The sequence below is a fragment of the Peromyscus californicus genome, unplaced genomic scaffold, assembly GCF_007827085.1.
Source record: "Peromyscus californicus insignis strain IS unplaced genomic scaffold, ASM782708v3 Scaffold_6__1_contigs__length_162567912, whole genome shotgun sequence".
In the NCBI taxonomy this organism is placed as follows: Eukaryota; Metazoa; Chordata; class Mammalia; order Rodentia; family Cricetidae; genus Peromyscus; species Peromyscus californicus.
Genome location: NW_026294584.1, coordinates 49,941,828 through 49,963,866, shown reverse-complemented (window position 1 = coordinate 49,963,866; position 22,039 = coordinate 49,941,828). Strand labels below are relative to the sequence as shown.

At 41.0% G+C, this 22,039-nt stretch overlaps 1 protein-coding gene across 18 annotated transcripts in view; it reads left to right on the top strand.

The window, feature by feature from the left end:
• The window catches only part of Dgki (diacylglycerol kinase iota), a 450,953-nt gene that overhangs the window by 264,863 nt on the left and 164,051 nt on the right, over positions 1-22,039 (top strand). For all 18 annotated transcript variants that reach the window (XM_052721132.1, XM_052721146.1, XM_052721144.1 and 15 more), the window contains 4 exons: positions 10,938-10,993; positions 12,259-12,321; positions 16,509-16,582; positions 18,168-18,279. In XM_052721132.1, coding sequence (XP_052577092.1) covers positions 10,938-10,993; positions 12,259-12,321; positions 16,509-16,582; positions 18,168-18,279 — 305 coding nt within the window. The remainder of the gene's footprint in view (positions 1-10,937; positions 10,994-12,258; positions 12,322-16,508; positions 16,583-18,167; positions 18,280-22,039) is intronic.

Genomic DNA, 22,039 nt, shown 5'->3' with positions numbered 1-22,039 from the left:
TGGAAGCGAGTAAGATAATTGGCAGCTGATGGTTGCTGTGGAAGGGAGAACACTTTCTGTGGGGTTGTGGTCCCTGGTAGGTTGGGCAAGACACAGTGGAAAGTTCCACATCCATGTGCAGCACTAATTACTAAGTGGACTCAGTGGATTACACATAAGCTTGAGAGAAGATGTGCTGGGAGGGCCTAGGGAGGGCAAAGTGGGGGAGTGGAGGTGGGCACAGGCCTGATGCATCGTGTACACACATGAATTTTCAAAGGATAAAAGTATTTGAAAAATTAAAACGATATTATATATCATAAAAAATAAATTTAGATATACGTGAGAAAAGGATGAAATAGTAAAATATTTCATTTTTCCTCATTCAGAACAGAGAAAATTTAGGATATAGGTTGTCACGATCTCTTTCTGCCCTCTACCCCTCTCTCTCCCTCCCTCCCTCCCTCCCCCTCCCTCCTCCCCTCCATCTCTCCATCTCTTGCACTCTGTCTGTGGGTGTAGACTCCATGGCTCTGCCTTTGTCCTCCATCTATAGGTGTGTCGGTGCCTAGTTCCCCGTGAACGTGTTTAGATGTAACTGCGACATAGTTATGCAAGGTCTCAAACTTGGGAGATGAAAGTCAAAATCTTTAGGGAGGAACTGTTGCCTTCATTTCCTGCGGACTCTGCAGAGCTCAAGTGATTTCAAAACCCCAAACTTGAAACACAGAGTACCGAAAACCAGAACCCCAAACTTCAGATTGTGGTTACCAGGCAAAGCAAAATCTAACTCTTACACACTAGACATCCACAGTGGAGCACTAAGATTAAGACTATTAGAATTCAAAATACAGCTGAAGCACAGCCCTGCGAAGCCCTCACGGGGCCCAGGAGAAAGTGTCTGTGGAGTTGAATTCTGCATCAAGGAAGAACAGCAGTACCAGGTGAAGAAGGAACCGTCCTTTGGGCATCCTCTCTGAAAGGCTAGAAAATCACAGGCAGAATGGATGGAAAATAAAAAAAAAAAACTTTAAATGTTCCAAATTGGAAATATCCCCAAACTGGCACATTCCTGCCAACACCTAGTCATGGGAAAGAGTTATTCAAGGGCCCTATGTAGGGCCCCTGTTTGTGACATGCTTTTCTTCCTGTGTTTAAAGAGAGTTTATTTGGCCAGTAAACAGTAAACATTTTCTGGTTCCTAGCATATTTCTCCTTGTTTCCTTATCTTTAAGGTCTTATGCATCTGGACTTCTTAATAATAAGATTCCTGAATTTCTTAACAATATCTCTAAAGTGACACAGTATCACAAATACAAGAATTTTCAAAACTAGGCATCCTGGCGTGAAGAGGCCTAATTGAGTAAGTGGCCCTGAGTAAGCTCATTCAAGAGAACCTGATTTGGGGCCTAACAATTCTGAAAGTTATTCTAATAATATACACCTTTGTACTAAGAAGGAATTTTTATGCATCAGAATGAGGAGAATGCAGAGAGACACCACAGTACAAAGGGATGTAGTTTACAAAAGAATTTTGGGAAAGGAGACCAATTTGACTAACAGATGCCAAATTCCAAGCATTAACCTTGGAAGTTTATTGATAAGGCTTAGTGTTTTATTTTATTTTAAAATATTTTTACTTATTCTTGACAGTGCATATATATATGCATATATATATGAGACACACCCACATATATATGTATATATGACACACATATATGTCACACACACACACACACACACACACACACACACACACACACACAAACACACACGTGCGCGCGTGCGCGTTTTAAGCATATGCACCCCTCACTCTTCCCTTTCTCTCCCCCTGGACCTCCTGTGCCCATAACATATCCTCCAATACTTGTGTCTTCGTGTCCCCTCTCTCCCCCTCACCCACTGAGTCTGATGAGTATTGGCCACGTGCACATGAGTGTGGGGGGGCCATTCATGGACACATGGACAAATTTCCCTGGGACATACCTCCAAAGAAGATTCACTTTCCCTTTCTTAGCTAGGATCCTCAGCTAGGATTGGGGATGTTGAGAGCTCCACCTGCTTGCAATTTGAGGCTTCAAGACAAAAGTTGTACAATTGACTGCAAAATACCTTAAGGGTGACTCAAAGTCTCGTGAGAGCCATTGTGAAAAAAAAGTATGAATAATATCATGAAAATATGTTACTCTAAATGGGAATTATGCCAGCCCATCTACTTGTAATGGATAACAACTATCAATTGCACGAAGGCAGAATTTTAAAAAGTAACTGTAGAGAGAAATTTTGGCATAGATGGGAAACATTCCATCAAATGGACAGTTCTTAGCATATCTACTTATGTAGTCTTTCTTTTAGACTGGAAAATTAAAATCACTTTAATTTCAGGACAGCTTATTAGAATTGTTGCTATGCAGATGGCTTTAAAATTATCAGTTGCAAGTCAGGCAGGGAGTGGAGGCATTCTTAGTATTTTGTTTGACTTTTGGATAAAGGGGGTACATGTAATAGTCTGAGTCTTTATATTTGATGAGACTGAAAGTATACCTCACTTGGTTGGAAACAGAGTGCCGATTCTTCCCAAAGTGGCCAGAGCATTCCTGGACGAATGCTTGCTCCTTATGCATCAGAAAGCAAAGTGTTTGGGAGAGGATTTGGAGCTATAATGAGGTTGGTCATGTAATTTTCACTTGCAGTATTGCCTAGGACGCCATCATCAGTGCTGAGTTATCACAGTGCTTGAGGGAGTACATAGAAAATATCCCAATACATTAATGTTCAGGCGTGTTAACAGTGATTATAGCTGTCAGTGACAAACTCAGGTCTCATTTCACTAGCCGTGGGAATGAGATTGTCACTCTTTGGACATGGATATTAGACACATCAAACTTTTAGTTGGAGATCAGCTGCTTCCGTATCACTGCCTCATTAAAATTATGATTCAGAGGAGCTGAACCTTATGCACGAGGTCAGGAGATACACTTACGATTCTAGAGGAGGCTGCATTTAAATCAATTTAGAATTTGCTACTTTCACTAAATATAAAGAGGCATGCAGATAGTGTGACTCAAAGGACTGTGACTTCCGTGGTTCGTATCACAGAAAATTTCCTTTAAGAGGCTGTTAGGTGAGACAGTTTTGCTAAATTTCTTCCTTGCTGAAGATGCTGCACAAGGCCCCTGGTTGAGGCACCATAGCTTAGACAGCCTGTCCTAGAAAAGTCCTCACCATCTCAAACCTTCCATCTTGAATTTCTGTGTGAAAGCCGTTCATCATGTCAGTGTGCTCCTGTAACATGTGGTCATCACACTACTACACAGGCAGAAGGACTGATAAAAACACTGGGTGTTCGTGTGCTGATTTGATTCAACCGATCTTAATCCTCACTGCCTGGGATGCCATTTTTTTTTTTTTTTTTTTGGTTTTTCGAGACAGGGTTTCTCTGTGTAGCTTTGCGCCTTTCCTGGAACTCACTTGGTAGCCCAGGCTGGCCTCGAACTCACAGAGATCCGCCTGACTCTGCCTCCCGAGTGCTGGGATTAAAGGCGTGCGCCACCACCGCCCGGCCGCCATTGTTTTTAAAAGAAAAAAAATCAGCTCACATCTAAAGGTGGTGTGACAGTGAGCCCGGGTACATGCCAAGACACTTCCAATGATGTCTTACCTTTCATTTTCAGACCTGTCTCCCCCTCTTATTTATTTATTTTTTATTACCAGCTCACAGTCCAATGGTGTCAGAAAGTGTTTGTTACAGTACCAGAATGTTCCATTGGAGGATAAGGCCCACTGATTAAAATAAAAAAAGTATCAATAGAAGGAATATATAGATGAGTTGTGCAAACAGGGTAATATGCATGGAAGATAAGGGAGACATGTGATAATAGATAAGAATGAATGCGGGTAAATGTATCAGGCGGGAAGGAAGACTACAGAGGAACACACCTGCTTGTCCTCAGCATGAGTTAGATGGAAAGAGAATGCACAATAAATGACTTTTCTACAGTGCTTGAAAAATGATACTGGGAAAAACAGTATTTTAAAAAGTAAGGGGCAGTTTTTAAATGTCCTTAATGGGAGTTGATATTGAAAAGAAGGAATTTTTAAAATTTTAGTATATAAAGTTTGAATTACAAAGTGGTCATGTAACTGTATGCATAGATTATGGCATTTTGTTTTGGATTTCTGGAGTAGTTAAATGGAGAAGATGCAAGAGTCAGAGGAAGGAGTGGAGTGCTGTGGAACACATCTTCTGGGCATGCATGAGTGGTCATTGCATTCTTGAGTACATAGCAGCTGTGATTTCCTATGTGAGACTGGCACAAGGTTGAGCCCATCTGCATCCTGTTATGGAGAGGAGAGAGGCTCATAAGGCTCCGCCCCTCCCTGAGGCAGTTGATGGTTGATGGGGGTGGGGGAGACATTTTCTTCACTGGTGTAACCACTGGTAAGGTGTTCAGGGTCGTATAAACAAATCCTCACCCATGATCCTGTGAGAAACACTAATAAAACTCAAGCGCTCTCTCTCTCTCTCTCTCTCTCTCTCTCTCTCTCTCTCTCTCTCTCTCTCTCTCTCTCTCTCTCTTTCACACACACACACACACAGACACACAGACACATCTTTAAGAAAATTCACACAAGTAGAAGAAGGACTAGTTGGGAAGAGGAAGGTTCAGTGGAAGGGGAACATGGTAATGGAGGGTGAGTATGATCAAAATATATTACACACACTTATGAACATGTCATAATGAAACTCATTTTATCTATAACTAATAATAAAAATGTAAAAATTGAGTAAGTATCCAATGGAAAAAGTATGCCAGATGTGTGAGTTCCTCGGGGTGTTTATATCTAATATTTCATGACTGCTGTAATACTTATACTTGCTAATGCCTTCCTCGTGTGCCTCAGGCAAACTGCATTTGTTTATGAGCTAGTCAAGAACTCGAAACTAGAGCAAAGGAGGCATGTGATATTGATGGGCAAACTGAATCTATATATGTGTGCTTAGATACTGGTAATGATTGTGAGCTGAAAAACTCTAGTATGTAGGGCCTTGCTTGCCAAGGAACTGACTGGAAAACTGTTCATGTAGATAGTGTGAGTGCCGTGATCCAGTTCTGAACGGTCAGGATGATTTTCTCTTATGCACATGCATCTGGGCTCATGTCACTCCACCTTGAGTGTGAGCTGATTCCCTTTTCAGTGTGTCATCAAAGGCAGGTTGGAGGTAAGGTCAGTCGAATCCAATTAGATATAGACATAGAGCAGGTTTTAACCAGTCTTTGTCCATTTTTAGGTAGTGAAAGTGAAGGGAGACTAAGGACCTTTATGTTTAACAACTCTAGATTCGAAGGTTTCTTTAGCATCAGTAAGATTGCATTGTATTATTTATGAAATGTAAGTAACAAATGTACTGACATTTTCAACTACTTATTTCACATTTTGATGAGAAAAGATAGCTTGTCTTTTTGGGGGGTTTTCAAGACAGAATTTTTCTGTGTAGCATCCCTGGCTGTCCTGGAACTTGCTTTGTAGCCCAGGCTGGCCTTGAACTCACAGAGATCTGCCTGTCTCTGCCTTCTGAGTGCTGGGATTAAAGGCATGCACCACCAGGCTCGGCTGCTTATCTCTTATTCTATATACTGAATTTAAAAACAAAGCAACAAAAACAAAACAAAAAACTGCATGGGGGCTGGAGAGATGATGGCACAGTAGTTAGGAGTGCTTACTTCTCTCGCTGAAGACCTGGGCTTACTTTCTAGCATCTACATTGGGCAGCTCACAGTTACCTAAAAGGACAGTTCCAGGGGAATCAGGTGGCCTCTTTTTACCTCCACAGGCAAATGCTCACACACGCTGTACATGAACTCACACAAGTGTGCACACATACACATAAACTAAACAAACACATATTCCTAAAGCCTGTAAGTTTTGTCAGAAATATTGTCTAAAAACACCTCAATGCCTTTTTAAAAGCATTGTTGAACAAGAGCTCTTTTTTGTATTTAAAATTAATATAATTACAATGTTTTCCCCCTTTCCTTCCTCCAAACCCTCCTGTAAACCTGTTCCCACTCTCCTGGAAATCCATGGCAGGATTCTACATGAAATGGTTTTGTGATTCTGTTTTCATGTGTTATTTTAGAGAGGAATCTGTTTGTAACCTGGGAAGCTTTTCATCAATGAGTTGTGGCCAAAAATCTTTACAAATTTGCATGTTTAGAATATCAGACTGCTGATCTTTGCATTATAATAATTGGATATAAATGGAATATCTGAGGAGGTAAGCCAGTATACTTTCCACTTGCACCCTTTCATTAAATGGAACTGCTAGGCCTTCTGAGAAGTGTGATGATATTGGGTGGTGATCAGTGACTGTTTTATTGTCACTGAACCATTTAACTACAGGTATGGGCTGTCTTCAAGCCTGCAGAGAAATAAACACATAGGAAATTTTATTGAAAACTAACTCATCTTTGAGACACTTTGCAACTCTAAAGGTTATTAAAAGTACGTGCTTTTGTCTGTTAGAAATTTAGATATGATTTGTATGTGCGACTCTATGCTCTGTAAATGTTTATATACCCAGCACTGTATGTCTGTATACAGAAAGCACCATGGACACCATGGGAATCACACTTCCTGCACTCTCTGCTTTTTTGATATAGATGCAGTGTATGAAGGGCTACTAAGGGCTAGAGCGGGAAGAGGGGTAAACACAAGACTTAGAAAGGATGAGTAAATGGTGCTAAATACACTAGCATGTTTTCATCAGACCCACTCAAGACATGGAAGGTAACAGCTGGGCTGAAATAAGTGCTTGCAATGGTCTGACAACTAAGCCTGCAAGACCAGTTCCAGAGAGAAGCAGAGTTTAAGGGTCCCCAGTCTGATGGCACACACCCTGCCTTTGTGCTGTATTTAAGGATGGGACTAACATTTCTAATCGGCTTAATGGATTACACCTAGAACTCCGTCATCATTATAAACAGATTATAATTAGATCCAAATCATTTAGATACTTTATAGAAAAGAGAAGGTTTGAGATAATCAGATTTAGACAAGATTTGGGATTTTTAAGTTGATGGTATAGTGAACTGGGACCCTTGGGGACCTCTTAGGTATTAACTGCCTTTTTCAACTAGGAGGAATGTGAGTCATGAGGGCTAGAAGGGGGGACTTGGGCAGTTTTGCCTCCCATGGCAGTTGTCACCTGGGGTCACACCTGTGGTTGTTGCCCAGTGTGACAGAAGAACTTTGCTCATGTAAGCAAAGCTAGGCAAAGCTGCCTTCACTGTCAGAAGACACTCTTAGATGATCTGCGTGGGCCCAGTATAATCGTGTGAACTCCTAAAAGCAGAAGTAGAGGACAGAAGGAGAAGTCAGAGAGATTCAGTGTACCAGGACTTGAAGTGATGGTGTTGACTGTGGCAGGGGTCAGAACCCAAGAGCACAGGCAGCGAATGAGCACTCCATTAGTGCGAAGGAGCGGCCTTCAGCAGCCACCAGGGAGCTCTGCAGCCTCCAGGGTGTGCATTCTACCAACAACCCAAACAACCAGAAAATGTTTCCCAGGACTCCTCACTGAGGGTGTCACAGTATGTCACCTTCCCAAACCCTCAGGAGGGGCTCCAGGGGAGCCCATTCCAGAATTCTGACCAGGAGAATTATAAGCAAATCGACAAATGGTGTTTGAATATTTCAAATTGGTCATGATTTCTTATGATAGGAACAGGAAACTGATGACGTCACATTGTAAACAGAATAATGGACTAGAAAGATAGTGAGTGGGTCTTGCTGTCTCACACCCACTTCCTGTGAAGAAGGAGAACAGATAACCCAGGAATTCAAACAGTGAATCCCAGATCCTTCCAGCAGAGGTGTTGATACTGTTAGCCTCTCATGTTTACCTCACATCACATAGCAGACATAACTTCCTGAAGAAACGAGCCCTTGAACTTTCTCATTGGCCCCTTCCCAAATCTTTATTCTCTCTTTCTTGATGCAGTGTGGAAGGTCGAGAGGGATGTCCACACTCTTGGTTCTTCTTAAAGGTCCATCAACTCTGTATGATGCGCATAAGCACACTCAGCCATCCAGTCCTTCCTTCTTATAGCAATGAACATGACTGAGCCCTGCTGTTTGCATTTGCAGGCCATCCTCTGCCTCCTTGGCTCCCTCTGTGGCCTGGCCTTGGTGGGAGGTGACCCAGTTCCAGCAGTAGACTCAGCTTCCTCTACGCTCGCTCGAGCTGAGCTGTCTTTCTGAGTCTCATGTTTGCTTACATAGAAGCTGCAGAAGAGGGAAACGAGACTAGGAATGTGGCTTAGATGTAGAGTGCTTACCCAGCAGCCTTTGGAAGTACATTGTCCTGGGACTAGCAGGATTCCTCTTAAACCCTTAAGGTCAAGACGTATGAGCGACTCCCCATCTCTTCCTCTTAGGTCTTTCTAACAGCTCTCTGAATGTTAGGTGTCTCGATGGACCTGTTAAAGTTTATTACTTCCAGCTAAATTACATCTGCGGTGACCATTTTCATCTAAGGTGTGAGTTAAGTCACTAAAAATTCAGTTTATTTCTCCATTTTATCCCATTTTGGTGGTCTTATGGGAAATAGTCTACCTTTGGAGAAAATGAATCTTCTTTTTAGTTTTATTAAAAAATCGAGTTTCATAGAAAAACCACATAGAGTTGTGAATATTTCCAGACTACAAGTTATAAAGCACGTAGACGTTAGTGGCTGGTTGGTTTAGGATTCACTTAATAGCTGTGGGCATCAGTGTATTGAGAAAGTTCTACACTAGAACTGTGGCTGGCTGACATTTCCTTTTTTTTTTTTTTATAACTTGTTGGATAGGTAGACTGGAGTGTTTTGTTTTGTTTTAAAACTAGAACTCATGTACTCAGACACAATGCCAAAAAAAAAAGAAAATTCTCATTTTACTTCTAGTTTTATAAAACAAGAAAGCTGATGCAACCCAAAAAGAAAGTGGAAGCCAGGCAAGTTGATTCTAAACAAGTGAGTAGCCCAGAGACGGAGAAACGGCTCAGTGGTTAGGAGCACTGGAGTTCAGCGCTCACATCACGTGGTTCACTATCATCTATAATTCCAACTCCAGGGGATCTGACACCCTCTTCTGGCCTTTGCAGGTACACACACACACACACACACACACACACACACAGACACACAGACACACACACACAGACACACACACACTAAATAAATAAATGAATAAATAATAATAAATAATAAAAGTAAATAATAAAATAATAAAGTTTGAAACCTGGGGCCTATGCAGGGTCGCTTGGCTCGGCCTGGGAGGAGGGGACTGGACCTGCCTGGACTGAGTCTACCAGGTTGATCTCAGTCCGCGGGGAAGGCATTGCCCTGGAGGAGGTGGGAATGGGGGGGTGGGCTGGGGGAAAGGTGAGGGGGGCCGGAGGGGGGAGAACAAGGGAATCCGTGGCTGATATGTAGAACTGAATTGTATTGCAAAATAAAAAATAATAAAAAAAAGAGGTTAAGTGTAACAGGGCAAGAGAAAGAGCAATTAATACCATTTTATATTTTGTTTATTATTCCTCATAACATTTTGCTCTGCTTTGTGTGTAGGATCAGGGAATATTGTTGAATAGAAGAGTAGAACAGTATTTAGGAAAGCTTTGTGATTCTGAAACCACAAAGCTGAAGTTAGCTGTTGAGAACCAATCTACAAACACCCCCTTCTCTTTCTTAGTTACGTTTTCAATTCTTTCCCCAGTTTCTGTGTCACATGCAATTATTAGTTGACTCTAAGAATCCTGAAAATAATCCAATAAGCATTGTGTAGGACTTTTACTTGAGGTCCTATATGCTTTATTAGGACCAGTCTGGGTGAGTGAACTCTTATGTTCCCTCATTTTGACAGGGAATGTTGAATGCTGTTTTTAGACAGTGTTAGGACTGGGAGAGCTTGCTTTAGTCATCTGGCTGTCTAGGGAGAAATAACTGGGAGGACGACCGAGCCTAAGAAGAAACCACTGGTGGGTGGGTATAAAGCCAGAGAGCTAAGGTAGACCTGTAGATTGTGTAATGAGACTCTGGAATTGCATCAGAGAGAAACATTTGAGGAAATTATATTTCACGTAGACATTTCTTAGCCCCTGAATTCCTGTGAAAAATTCTCTGATATGGATTATTTCATCTTTTTGGCTCTTTGAGCTAAATAACAGAAGAGGCAAACTGAAAATTAAATCATTTTTCATACAGAACCTTTCTGTAATATAAATCTTTTCAGGAGCTTCCCCCGCCCCCTGCCCTTTCCTCCCTCTCTCTCCAACTCTCTGTCTCCCTCCCCACCTTCTTATCTCCCTCCCTACCTTTTAAACTCTCATTCACTTTCATTTCTTCCAAGGCTTATTATACATAAGGGAGTGGGTTTGGAGTATTCTCAAAATGTGAAAACAAATTTATATTAATGCTTCTTCAAATCCATCCTGTTTAACTGCATTTTGAAGCTTTACACATAGTTTACAGAAGCCACACTCTCATAGACGACAGTGAGAATAATCACATCCCCAGATCTCTTACTTTCTTTCTTGTCCATCCTTGTCCCAAATCCCTCTGATTCAAAACAAGTTAAAAAGAGAAGTCTCTAGTTTTAGTGTTTGTGAGTGCACCTTGGGGAGCTTGTCAAACCACCAGTCCTGGACCTCACACTCAGACATTTCAGTAGAGCCAGGGGTAGGTGGGACCTAAAGATCAGCATTACAAACACACTCCCAATTTGCACCAGTGCTACTGGTTTGAGCTGAACTTCCTATCGCCTGTGTCACTGGGGAACTGGAGCAACTGGCCTGGACCTGAGGGAATCGTCATAGCAGAGTTGGATCTAGTGGGTCTTCAGGGTAGAGGCCAGATGTGAAGAAAACAGAGCTAATCTTTCATGTATAACAAATCTGCCTCTCCTCTTTTACAGAAGCAAATCCAGAGAAATTCAATAGTCGTTTTCGAAATAAAATGTTCTATGCAGGCGTAAGTATATATTTCATTTTATAATCATTAATATTATTTAATGTCAATTCACTGAATACTAAAGAAACTAACCACATCAAAATTAGCAATGGTATACACTTCCATTTATGTTAATATATAGTTATTCTTTATAACCTTCACCAGGGAATGGAAGAGAGAGAATGTTTTTTAAATGAGTGGTCAGCAAAGGGGTTGGTGTTGACCATGACTGAATTTTAAGCTCCTAAGATACTACAAGAGTCAGTGACTTTTAGGGAGCAATATGAAACAGATATCAATGAAGAGACTGGGAAAAATAGATAGACAAAAACGTACAGCGTTTTAGTTTGTTTCCTGTTTCTGAAATAATATATCTGGACAGAAGGCAATTTAAAGGAGAAGGTATTCATTTGATTTACAATTCTAGGTTACATTCTGTTACTGGGGGAGGTCAAGGTGGCAGGAAGTTGAAGCAGCTGGTCACCACACATTCACAATCAAGAACAGAGAGCAAGGAATGAGTGCACACACACGTTTACACTGATTCTCCACCCCTTTACAATCCAGGATCCCCTGCCCACGGAAAGGTGCCACCCACACTGAACCTGTCTTTCCACTAATCAAGACAACCCCTCACAGCCATGAGTGCACAGGTCAACTTAATCTAGACAATCCCTCACTGAAATTCCTCTCCCAGGTGATTGTAGACTGGGTTAAGTTTATAGCTAATACCATCCATCACAGACAATCTTAGCTCAGCATATAGTTTTTAGCAGGGTGTGTAGCCAGTGACCTTGGTTGAGAAATTGACAGAACATGGAGCTTTTTGTGGAAACACCTATGAGACAGCAGGGTGGGGGTGGGGTGGGGTTTCTTTACTCTTCAGGGACATTCCTGGGAATGAGTAGAGATGAAAACAGAAGACACTGAATGTATCAATAATGTGCAGCTTAAATGGATAGCACTGGGTAGGAGTTAAAATGCAAGGGGCAGTATAAAGCATTCTTGGGGGAGGTTAACGGTGATCTTAGCATTGGATTCCCAGTGACTCTGGGTACCACCCACTTTTTCTGTATCCTCCTATAATCTTAAATTTTATTATAGATTATAGCCTGAAAACACAGATTTCCACAGACACTACCCTATTTTACCTTGGGTTAAACCAAAGGAGAATTTGTTATATATATTTTTCATAGTTTGGAATCTCGGGGAACAGTCTATCATATTAAAGCAAGGATTTGGTGGAAACCATGTAACAAAGACTTCTTCTCTCCCTTGTGGTGTAGGCAGCCTTTTCTGATTTCCTACAGAGAAGTTCTAGAGATCTATCCAAACACGTCAAAGTTGTCGTGAGTATTGACTGTATACGTTCATTTAATTTGCATGTGAATATGGATGCCCCCCCATGCCAGCATATTAATCCCTGGGCTGCAAATAGTTTACAAATCGGGTAGGGGAGCTCATTCGACCGTGTATATGTATTCTCACCATGTATCAGTCTCTCTCTGAGTTGCTAGAATGAAATAAAGACTTTTTTTTTTACTCCTGAGGAAATCTTGGAGAAGGACACATAATCACTGCAGATTCATAGGCCCTTATTCACTTGTAATACAGAAGAACACTGGATAATCACAGACATTTGACATGAGGGCACAATATTCAACCCAGTCACACACATACAAACACATTCCGACCAGGAATCTCTGCTTCATTTTTCATTTTGAATTGTAATCCCACTTAGAATAGGATTCAGAAAATCTTCCCGGAAGAAAAGCCGTGAGCTGGCTCTTCCAGTATAAACAATTACTTAGCCAGCAATTGTTCCAGATCTTTCTGAGGAGTCTCCATTTTAGAACAAACAATGATTTTATCCCGACTTTGCTCTCCAGCCTGGTCAAGGTTCCTCACACTGAGTGGATGTTTCCTGCTATTTCTTTTTAAGTCTCTAGCCCAAGTTATGTCTCCATTGGAGGCAAAAGAGAGATTAAATTATCTTTGTCTAGGTGGTGCATTCTGATATATCATAAATCAGTTAAGAAAAACAAACTGTTTCTTGTAATAACAAAGATTTTGAAGAGATGAATATAGTTTTGATTTGCATGGTTGTAAGGATGAAAATGAGGCTGGATGATTTAAAAAAATACATCCGTGGAGAAATATGGCAGGGACTCCATCTATCACCAGGCAGGTAATGAAACAGAACATGTGTGTGTTCCTGCATGTGTATGGGTACACATATATATATGAAAATAAAGAGAATACATGATACTAGGTTATTGAGATTTAGACAGTTGGTAGAGGAGAATGAGACAGTTAACATGAGAAGCAGTTTTTAGCATTTAAGTGGCAGTCCTGTTCATGATATCCACATTTATGTTTATAAAATGAGATATATATGCTTCTAGATGGTTCTTTGTAGTTTGTTGAGACAGTGCCTCTTGTAGCTCATTCTATCCTCCAACTTGCTATTTAGCTAAAATGGCCTTGAACTTCTGATCTGTTTCTCCACTTCCCATGTATTGAGATTACAGGCATGCACTGCCAAGTCCAGCAAACGTTTAAATAACATGCTAGCTCCTTCTGTATTAAATAAAAAAAGAGAAATGATCACTGAAAATAAAACAACTATGGATTGTAATAGGATGATATTTTGTGGGGCACTGATGATGTTTCCAATGTTAATAAACTAGTATATACAGTGCTCATGTAGTAGTGCTCATTCTTATAGGATGCAAGGTTTGTTTTCAGAATGCTAGGCTGGGCACAGTGGCTTCCGTCAGTTGTCCCAACTATTTGGAAGGCTGAGCTGGAAGGGATGTAAATGCAAGGCCAGCAGCCAGCCTGGACAGCTTGGTGAGAACCTGTCTCAAAAGAGGAGGAAAAGGGGGAAAATTGCAGAAATCTGATAGGCAAACATTTGCAAAACTGCTGTTGCTGCTGTATCAGCATTAATATGAGCCCTGCTTTGAAACTCTTACTAATTTTTACTGTAGAGTTTCTAAGTCTTTTCATTGTAACCATGAGTACTCAGAACACTGTATGATTTCAATTGCTTATGATAACAAAGTCCGTCACCTATAGCAAAATATGCATGGAAGACAAACCCCTTAAATCAGCCAAGACAAGGGTTAGGTATAGCTGGTGTTGGCTAACCTTGGCATCCCTTCAGGGCATTTCAGCTCCTGTACAATGCAGTGTTGTTTGTGGCCCTGGGGTGAGGCACAGCTTCATGGTGGAAGAGATCAGAGTGAGGGGAACAGAGATGCTCATGTGGAAGGGATTTGGGGTATGGGGGAACAGAGCTACTCATGTGGAAGGGATTTGGGGTCAGGGGAGCAAAGCTGCTCACTTCATGGTGGCCAAGAAGGGAGGATGGGTAGAAGAAGAAGGAAAGGAAAAGAGAGGAGGGAGAAGAAGGATAGAGAGATGCTGACTGATGAATGACTGGCCAGGACAAGATGCACCCATCAAGGCAAGCCCTGAGTGAACTACTTCTACCAAGTAGGCCCCACCCCCAACATCTCATTCAGTGTGAATGTAGCAACGCAGCAGCATGCTCATGACCCAGTCACACCTCAATGGTGCCACCAGCTTGGGCACAAGGCTCTAACACTTGAGCCTTTTTGAGGGATACTTCACAGCCTAACTGTACCAGATGTATAGAAAACAGACCATATTATCCTTGTCACAGGTGAAGTCAGTGTCTTGGATGGAATATGGAAGTCAGGTGGTTATAATTCTAGACCAAGAAAGCACAAAGTACTTAGAAAACATTACATATAACACTCTTTATTGTCCGTTGTTTGATTTATCAACACATGAGAATAGATATAGAACCATATTTTGCAAGCAGATGTCTTTCCTTCTGTGTGTTTGAATTAGGGAAAACACTGATTACTGATGTTCTAGAGAACTGTACATATTCATGCATAAATATGTAAAAATAGTAAAATATTACACGTTGTATGGTATACAACTTTAAATAATTTGATGAGCTCTCACTGACATATTTCCCAGGAGGAAAGGCTAGAACATTTAAAAATGAGTTTGGGTCCAAGTACAGTAGTATTTACTATAGTATTTTTTTCTGTAATGTATGTAGCAGTTGAGTATAGCACCCTATATTTTGAATGTAAGGCTTTTGTTGTTGTTGTTTACACTCTTGAACTTTGATCATTTAAATAAAATTACTCTACTTTCTTCATGGACATAGTCATCTATAGATCTGCTTGAAGCCCTTAAGTGATTTGGAAGATTTTAGGTTATTGGGGTACTCTAAAACATCTTTGGTCACTATCTAGAACTTTATTTCATTCTAAATTACTTTTGGAAATATTTAATTTAGGGCCATATTATTTCCCAGGAATTGTTTTTGACACCATTTACGAAAATTGGAGTGTATTCAGATCAGGTGGGAGAAGAATGTGGTGCTTCAAAGCAACCTAGACTGCTTGCAAAATCATTATACTTAGACTGAAACTCTGCTCCAAGAATCTTTATCAAATTGTGGTGAGCTTTGGAATGCTTTAGTCCCCCTTCCCAAAGAAAATAAACCAATGGAATTCTGGGATGCGCGGTTGAGTGGGGAGAAAGCCAGCTGAAAAGATGGCTTTCCATGGTGGCACTGTGTCCTTGACTCTGATTAGACCTCTCTTCTGGACCTTGTCCCCTGTGGAGATGGAGAAAGGGGAATGGAGACTTTTTTTTGAGACTGGCTGGAGGACAGAACTCCTGGGGAAAAATACCAGGTGATCAAGGAAGCTGTGGACAAGGCTACTGAGGCCAATAATCAAGGGGCCCTTGAGACCAAGGTCATGTCCAAACTCCAACAGTTTAGTCTCAGAAGCGCCGTCCAGTTCGGTAAGAGATTAGACTTGTGAGCGCAAATCACTTGACACCGTTTTGTCTTCCTGACCCAGTGTTAATATACACAGTCACATCTGTGCAGGAGCTTATGAACTCCTACATCTGGGACACAGGCTTCACCCTGGAGCAAACAGAAGAGGATCTGGGACAGGGGATACCGATTTAGAACAGACTTCTGGAAATCTCTCAGATAATGTATTCACAACGTGTTTCCCCGTTTCAAAATAAACGTTATCTCAGGCAGGAAAGAAAACAAATGGCCACGTTCATGCTGTGTTTGGATCGATTGATTACAGTGGGAATGCTGCTGGCTTCACTGGAGACTTCATCTTTGAAGTGTGTGTAGTCTTTAAATGTTAGCACTGTCTGTCTAAATGTCTAATAATAATAGTTCAAGGCAATGGGTGACAGTGTCTGCTTTGAATATTGGAACAGCAAAAAATTGTTCTGGTCAAATGGAAGTTTTATTTTATATAAAATCAGATCAAAGCCCAAGTGAAGCCCTACTAGTTAGACTCAGCGTAAATTTCAGTCCAAGTAGCAGGCATTCCCTCGGGGGCAAGGGAAAGAATTCCATGCTCTATGCTGTTGTCAACCAGTTTTCTTGGATGAGGCTCTCAGACTCATGACTACTTCAGAAGCCCTGCTTTCTCTGCTTTGGTTGCTGCAGTGTGATGGGACAGATCTCACCCCAAAGATCCAGGACCTGAAGTTCCAGTGTATAGTATTTTTAAATATACCCAGGTAAGCTCTTTTCATACCTTTGCCTTTGTTTGATGGAAACTCTGTTTGACTTGGGGCATCAGATTTCATAAGTGAAACATCCAGCCCATGAAATCCCTAATTTTAATGTCCTGTCAAAGGTCCCGTGTCTGCTGATTTTCTTCTGCTTGACTTGTTCCCTGTGGTAGGAGGTTTTGTCCATGATGTAGAATTCATTATTGATATTCTCCCAGCCTTGAGAGACTCAGGTCCTTTTCTCAAACATTGTCATTTGGTTCTTGTAACTGCCCCACACCCACCCCACAGCCTCCAGGAAGGCAGATGGGAATAGAAGCCTGCTTTCAGTCTCTCCAAAGCTGTTAGGAATGCATCCAGCCAGATGAGTATGGATTTCTCTGCCAGATGCTAGAATCCATTAGAGAGGCATGTTACAGACAGGGTTTAAATGCTCTTTAGAACTATTACGCACCATGAGAAAGGAACACTTAGGACTGACTATTTTTAAAAGAAGCATATTACTGGCGTACAGTTCGATTCTAGGTTCCCAAGCCAAGATGTTGGAAGGCACAGGCCTATCACCCTTCATTATTTGCTACCAACTCAGACAGCAATCTGCAGATATGCTGACCTTTGCTGAATTCAAGGACAATGAGAGATCTATAGAAATTTATGTCTAGGAAAACCTATCAAGGTCTCCAGGTCACTCCTGGCAGTGCTCAGTGCACTCAGTTCCAAGCCTGTTTAGGAGCATGGGTCCACGTGGGTTTAGTAGCAGGCTTACAGATTTGGAGGAAATACTAGCTGGTAATGCCCCCTGTCATAGTTTCCTCTTTATTCCTGACCCTCCCCTCCTATGTGTCTGCTTCTCTGATTTTACAATTTTATTACTTTTTTCCCTTCCTAGTCTTACCTCTCTCATCTCCTCTTCCTCTTTCCCTCCATTTCTTTGGAGAGAGGATCTTCCTAGACAGTTCACAGTCCTTCTCCCTTAGCCTCTTGTGTGCTGTAACAGCAGGCATACACCTCCATGCCTAGCATATTTTATTTCTTATCTTTTATTTACTTATTTAAAGTAATTTTCGTTTATTCTTTTCCTGTGGGAATTTCTTGTCTTAATTTTATATGTAGTGGTAAATGCTACCACCTTAGTCCATGTCCTCTTTCATATTAGCATGAATTTTCTTCATTTAAGACTATTATTAAATTATTAAAGATAACTCACGATGTAGAAAACATGAACCCTAGAGTGCAAAATGTTAGCAAATAATGATGGAAGGGAAAGATGGGTGCAACAGGATGCTTTTGTTGTAAAATTGTGGCTTATTTTTGCAAGGTTATGATATTTTGGAGATAAGTTCATTTTTTCGTAATTGAAGGTATGCATCAAGAACAGCAAACTGTCCTTATATTTAATAAACATCGAGCTTCACAAGAAATAATTTTTAAAAGTTTATTTATAAACTGACCCAGAATCATAAACCCCCTGTGTAGTCATGAGCATACTGTGTGAGACCTTGGTGTATGTGTACTTTAACTCACAGTTAATTCCTAGAGCTAATCAGGAGAAGAATGAGAACTCTTTAACTGATGCTGACCTTGTCTGCAGATATTGTGCTGGCACAATGCCTTGGGGAAACCCCGGAGATCACCATGATTTTGAACCCCAGCGTCACGATGACGGCTACATTGAAGTCATCGGATTCACCATGGCCTCTTTGGTGAGCAATTTCTAAATTTTACTGAAAACCCTTATGTGTAAGCTACAAACATATTGTAACTGCTCACAAATGAAAAATTGGTTTTCTCCAATGACATCTCACAGCGTGTACAGACCACACTCAAGGGCAGGCCTCATGCCCAGCAGTAGATGGCTAACACAAAACCGAATCAATAGTACTTGGAGAGTTTTTGTTTCATAATACTTTGAGCATTTTTTTTTTATTTATTTATTTTTTACCTTACAGGTCTTTTCTTATATATTATGGTTTCTGGTTTTGTGTTTTTATGGGATTTCTCTGTGTGCAAATATGTGTGTCTCTGCATCTGTATTTGTTTCTTGTGTTTTTCTTTGGCTTTTTTTATGTTTGTTTTGTAGCAGGATACAAGATCAACTCAAAAAATCAGTAGCCTTCCTATACACAAATGATAAAAGGGCTAAGAAAGAAGTCAGAGAAACATCACCCTTTACAATAGCCACAGATAATATAAAATACCTTGGGATGATAACATTTTTATCCTTGCACAGGAAACAGAAAGAGGGAATGGGAAGCAGGACAGAGATACAAACTTTCAAGGCCCGCCCCCAGTGACATACTTCCACCAGCAAAGCTGTGTTTTCTAAGGATTCCATAAACCCCTCACACAGTTCCACCAACTGGGGACCAAGTCCTAGAATACATGAATCTCTGGGGGACATTTAAACCACCTCACCTGGCCTCTAGAGTCAGGTATTTCTCTTTGATTCTCCAGCACTGTCCCCTTCCTTGCTTGCTTCCTGGCTCAAGAACTCCGAAGTAAAGCAGAGCTTTGAGCATCCTTTGCCTCTTTTGCAACACTAAGCGGTTGCATGTGTGGACTTTCTTTACAGTGTCCCATGGCTAGTTTTCTTCTGCTTTATCTGCATCAGGATCTTAATATAGTCTTTTCTTCTTCTTCTTCTTCTTTTGGTGGTTTTGTTTATGATTGTATAATTAATATCTGAATAGGAGAGATGCAGCAGATAGAAACTGAGTAGTTAACTGGGAGTTTAATGGTGGGACTCTTTACTCATATTACCCTGGTTTACCCTCAGGTGAAGATGCAATGTCAAATAAGCATCATTTATAACACAGGGTACCAAGAAAGGGGAAGTCTTTTGATACCAACTTGCCAAGTAGGTAGGAAAAGGGCTGTATTATAAAGACAACCCCTTTGTCACAGTCACTATATTGTCCCCAGTGGTCCTCTAGAAGTAGAAGATAGGGGAGCCACAGATATAATCCAGATGTACCAGCTTGATAGGGCAGAAGGAAGAGTAGGGAGAATAGAGGGTTGGGAGAGGCAAATGGTGGGTTTCCACCCCTGCAGTGTACCAGGTCTAACCTGTGTGTGTCAAAGCACTGCGTACCTCCTGCTGTCTAAATACAGCTGACCGAATGAATGGATTCAGTATTCAGGAAAAAGAGGAATTTATAAACACGTGAAAATGTGAGAAACCATAGTCGTCAGTGGGGAAATGGTTTAATGGTGCATAAATATAGATGAGCAGTTAGGGGGCAACAGATAAAGCAGAAGGAAAGGGCCAGAACAGAGGAACAGAGGATGCTCTGGAGAATTGATCTGGATTTTCATTCTATTCAGTGTCTCTGAGGACTTATTCAAATGTTTTGTTTATTTATTTTTAAACTCTGTGTGTGTGTGTGTGTGTGTGTGTGTGTGTGTGTGTGTCAGTGTGTGTGTGTGTTTGTGTGTCTGTGTGTGTATGAGTGTTCACATGTGTGGGTTTACATTTGTACATGATTATGTGGAGTACAGAGGTTGACTTTGGATGTCTTTCTCACTTGCTCTCCACATTGTTTCCTGAGGCAGAGTTTCTTGCTGACTCATGAGTTTCTTGATTTGGCTACTATAGATAACCAGCTCATTCTGAAGAGTCCCCTGTCTCCTGAGCAATGGACCACCAATAGGCTACTGCACCTGCCCTAGCATATAATATGGGTGCTGGGATCTGATCTCTGGCCTTTAGGCCTGCATAGCAAGTTGTTTATCCACTTAGCCATCTACCAGACTCTCAAATGTTCTTTAAATAAATATTTTAATGAGGCTTTTAAGTTTAAAGTAGACAAAATAGGTATTGGAGATATGCCTTGGAGGTTAAGATCATGTGTTGCTCTTATAGAGGACTCAAGATCGGTTCCCAGCATCCATATAAACTCTAGCTCCTGGAGGATCTGATGCTTCTTACCTCTGTAGGCACCTGTTCTCACATGCTCATATCCCTGCATAGACACACAGGCATATACATAATAAAAATAAACTAAAAAGCAGGCAAAATAATAGGACAAAGCCCCAAGTATCATAGCACTCAGCCTTTATATTCGCTACTCATACACAATCTTAAGTCCTTCTCCCTAGTTTTAATTTGAAATGAACTTCATATTATGTTATCTAACCCACAAATATCTCAGAATGTTTTTTAACAATGTACTTTAATAAATGAAAGCCATACTAATATTATGTGAAAATCAGTATATCCAGGTAGGACCAACTATCTGCCTGGTGCTCGGCCTTTCTGATGTCTCAAGCAGTATTTGCCTTCTTATGACCAGTTGACAAGTTTACCAGGTCTCTATAGTTCCATCTTAACTCTTATTATAGCTCATTTATTTATTGATCAAACCAGGTCAGTGTTTTGTGACATTTTTGAGTTTGAATTTCCTGAAGCATCACTGAAAATGTCCTTTTGTCCTCTCTGGTTCCTCTCTCCCACATGCATGTCCTTACAAAATGGCATTGATAAGTATACCTAGTCCAAATGTCCAAAGTCTGAATGTTTTTCATTGACTGAATTTAGACATTTCAGAGTCTAAATGTAGTTCATTTCAAATAAAACCTTTGATTTCAGACCATTTCGGATTTTCATACAGGACTGCTCAACTGCTGAAGTCTATATAATATTCTAAAATCCAAAAATAAGAAAAAAGCAATACCTCTGAAACTCAAAACATTTCTGACCTAAACATTATGGATCAGGAAAATTCAGCCTGGAGTTGGGTCTATGAACTCAACAAATCGTAGGTATTTACTCCAAATCTGCTTTGTAGGCCATAATTTTCTTCCAGAAAAAAAGTAGATAGTATATGGCTCAGTCTTTTTTTTTTTTTTTTTTTTGTAATGTTAGTGGATACTGGATCCAGTAATAATTGAGCCTTGCAAAATAGCAGCATACTAGTTCTGAGCTGTATCTATCAACTGGAATATTTCAAGAGAGGGAAATTCCTCCCCACCTTCTCTTTGGTCGCTTACTCACACAGTTAGGCAGGACAGCCCATTCCTATTTTCATTATTTCTTTTCACCATAACAAGTTGGCCCATTGGCATCCTCAGGCAGAGAATAGATTTAAAATGGACTTTTAGAAACCTACCCCATCATGCGTCTGGGGCTGTGGTCTTCTCCTGGAGTCTGGTTGGGCCTGTGAATTTGCTGATGCATCAAGGAGAGTGGGAGGCTAGAGAGATGGCTCAGACGTTCAGATCCCCAGCTATGTAAAATGTTCGGTGAGCTGACGTGTGCCTGCAATTCTAGGGCAAAGGAAGCAAGAGCAGGAGTGGTAAGCCTTGCTGGCCAGCCAGTTGGACCAAATGGGTGAGCTCTAGGTTCAATGTAAGCCTCTGTTTCAGAAAATAGAGAGGAAGATATCCAGTAGAACCTATGCCTGGCTTCCATGTACATTCATGCACCCATACATGTATTCTCTCTCTCTCTCTCTCTCTCTCTCT